The 2,500-nt window shown below is 58.1% G+C and overlaps 1 protein-coding gene across 1 annotated transcript in view; it reads right to left on the bottom strand.

Annotated features, from left to right (window-relative positions):
- Positions 1-2,500, bottom strand: part of TRAF4 (TNF receptor associated factor 4) — a 14,119-nt gene that overhangs the window by 335 nt on the left and 11,284 nt on the right. The window contains 2 exon segments of the mRNA XM_087954581.1: positions 1-987; positions 2,210-2,365. The exon segment at positions 1-987 is cut by the window's left edge and continues 335 nt beyond it. Coding sequence (XP_087810707.1) covers positions 355-987; positions 2,210-2,365 — 789 coding nt within the window. The 3' untranslated portion in view covers positions 1-354.

Below are 2,500 nucleotides of genomic sequence, written 5' to 3'. Positions count from 1 at the left end.
CGATCTGCAGGCCCTGATCCCAGCAGGCTCCCTGAAGTTGTCCAGCGCATGGCTGGCGTTTGCGGAGACCCTCGAAGGGTGCTTGGGGTGGGGTGGGGGGAAAGGGGGCGCAGAGGCAGCCCAGCTGCTCCTGGGAAGAATGTGACCCCCCACCTGCTTCCCAAGCCAGGCTGGACCCCCCGCCCCGCAGCAGTTAGCACCATTTTAACACAGGAGGGAGGGGGACGATCCAAAGCAGAGAGGCAGATCGCGGGGGGGGGGGGAGAAGGCGTTATCAAAAGCAGAACCAAAGTGGGGAACCCGTGGGGGAGCCTTCCCCTGCCCCCCAAGTCCCTCGGTCTCTGCCCCTCCCCCTCAGGAAATGATCTTGGGCGGGATCTCCACTGAGGCCTTGATGAACACGGCGTTGTCGCGCACGTAGTTGCGCTTCTTGATGTCCTCGTGGGAGATGAACTTGGGGTAGCCGAAGCCCAGCAGGCTCTCGTCCAGGGAGGTGCGCCTCGTGCCGGGCTTCTGGAAGTTCTTCCAGGCGGGGTCCGGCAAGAAGGTCTCCGTGATGTGCTGGGGCTTGGAGAGGGAGGGGTCGCTCTGGTCCAACAGCGAGAAGGTGACCCGGTAGGCGAAGGGCCACTCCAGAAGGTTGTCGTACTGGCCCGGCAGCACCCGGATGTAGACGGAGAGGTGGCTGCCCTCGCCGCTCCCGTTGCCGTTCAGGAAGACCGAGACCTGGAGCCGGTAGCCGTAGCGGTGGGTGTAGAAGGGGGGGCTGAAGGACTCGTAGTTGCTCCGCAGGCGGGCCTCCTGCAGCTTCCGCCCGTAGTCGGCGATCTTCCAGATCAGCACGCCCTCGCTGCCCACCGCCAGCTCCTCCACCTCGCGGCGCAGATCCACCAGCTCCTGGCGCTGCCGGGCCACCAGCGCCCCCATCAGACCCAGGTGCAGCTTGGTGTTCTCCTCCAGGTGGCGGCCCAGGGAGACTTTGGGGCACTGGGGAGAGAGAAGGGGGCTAAGAGGCGGCCAGGTGCCCAGAGACGCAGGGCCGGGCTCCTCCCATCAAGGGGCCCGGTACTCCGCGGTCCCTGGGCCTCAGCTTGGAGGATGCACAGCCAAAGTGGCCTCTCTGCCCTGAGCCAGACGGGCCCCTCCCCGCCATCCTGTGGCTTGGCAGCCTTGGCCACAAATCCCCCCCCCAACTCCAGAGACATGGCAGTCCTTGATTTACGACCATTTGTTTAGTGACCGTTCAAAGTTGCTGTCAACTCATCAAACATTCCTAGGCCTGTTTTAGTCGTTGCCATAAAAAAAAAGGGGGGGGGAGGAAGGCAATCTGGAAGAGCAGCTGCAGCAGTTTGGAAGCGGAGGTACATTCCAACTCTTTATCTTTAAAAGATTGTAGCTAAACTACCGGAGCTTTTGCCCCACGAATATATTGAATTGGAGAACGTGATTGATGACCCCAGCCCCGTGAAGGTGCTCAGTTGGAGAATCTGATTTATGACACCATCCGGGGGGGAGGGGGAAACAGGGGACTGTGAATGACGTAGGCCAGAGTTGGCTTCATACAGGGCAAGGCCAGGATGTTGCCTCTAATGAACCCTTTGAAGTTTTTTTGAAGTTTGGCTCGAGAATCATGATTTAATTAGGGTGATTGCTGGAACCCTGACCTGAGCACTGCAACCAGTATTCCCAGTGGGCGCAACTGGCAGAGCGTTCTCTCCGAGAAGTCTGGGAAATGTGAAATAAGAACGGTGTCAGGACCCCAACAAATCCACCCCCATTCGAATCATAAGTCTCTAGCCGCATCTCTCAGAGAAAATGAAATTGATTTATTAGGAGTGGCCATGTTGGCGTTAGCTGGATGCAGCCAACACTAAAATACATCATTCATTTCCCTCTTGACCCTGGTCTTCCCCCCCACCCCCTGGACATATATTCTCCAATGGGACCCATCCATAGCCAAGAGTTATCCATCATGCTCTCCAGTAATAATCTTGCGCGCCAGAAGCTTCGGCTGCCTAGCAATTATCCGACGCATGTAAGGAATGCACTGCTTTCCCCCACAAAGCTGGCAGCTAAAAAGACCACAGGAGAATCTTTTTAGTTGACCAATGGTTTCGGTGCTGAGATCATGGCAGCGAGGCGGCTGGCGGCTGGCAGCCAAGGAAGAGGAGGGGGCTGGGGTGTGAAGGCCGGGAGGGCTGTGGCTTACCCGGTGTTTGCAGCCGGCCTCCTTGAAGGGGCAAAGGGCCAGGGCGGTGGAGCAGTTGTCCTTCAGGTGCCCACTCAGGTCCTCCCGGGCAATATTGGGCACCCCGCACTGATTGGGACAGGGCACGGGGTAGCGGGGGCACTGGTACTCGTGGTTCTGGGGAGAGAAAGAGAGAGAGGGAAGAAAAGCACCACGTGGAGTCTGCAGCATTACACGGAGTCCTTGACTTATAATATTCGTTTAGTGACTGCTTGGTGTTACAACGGCAACAACTTAGGATTGGTTTTTTTT

Source organism: Notechis scutatus, chromosome 1 (assembly GCF_049901735.1).
Source record: "Notechis scutatus isolate UNSWTSFEM ecotype Mainland chromosome 1, rNotScu1.2, whole genome shotgun sequence".
NCBI classification, from domain to species: domain Eukaryota; kingdom Metazoa; phylum Chordata; class Lepidosauria; order Squamata; family Elapidae; genus Notechis; species Notechis scutatus.
This window is presented reverse-complemented; position numbering and strand designations above follow the sequence as displayed.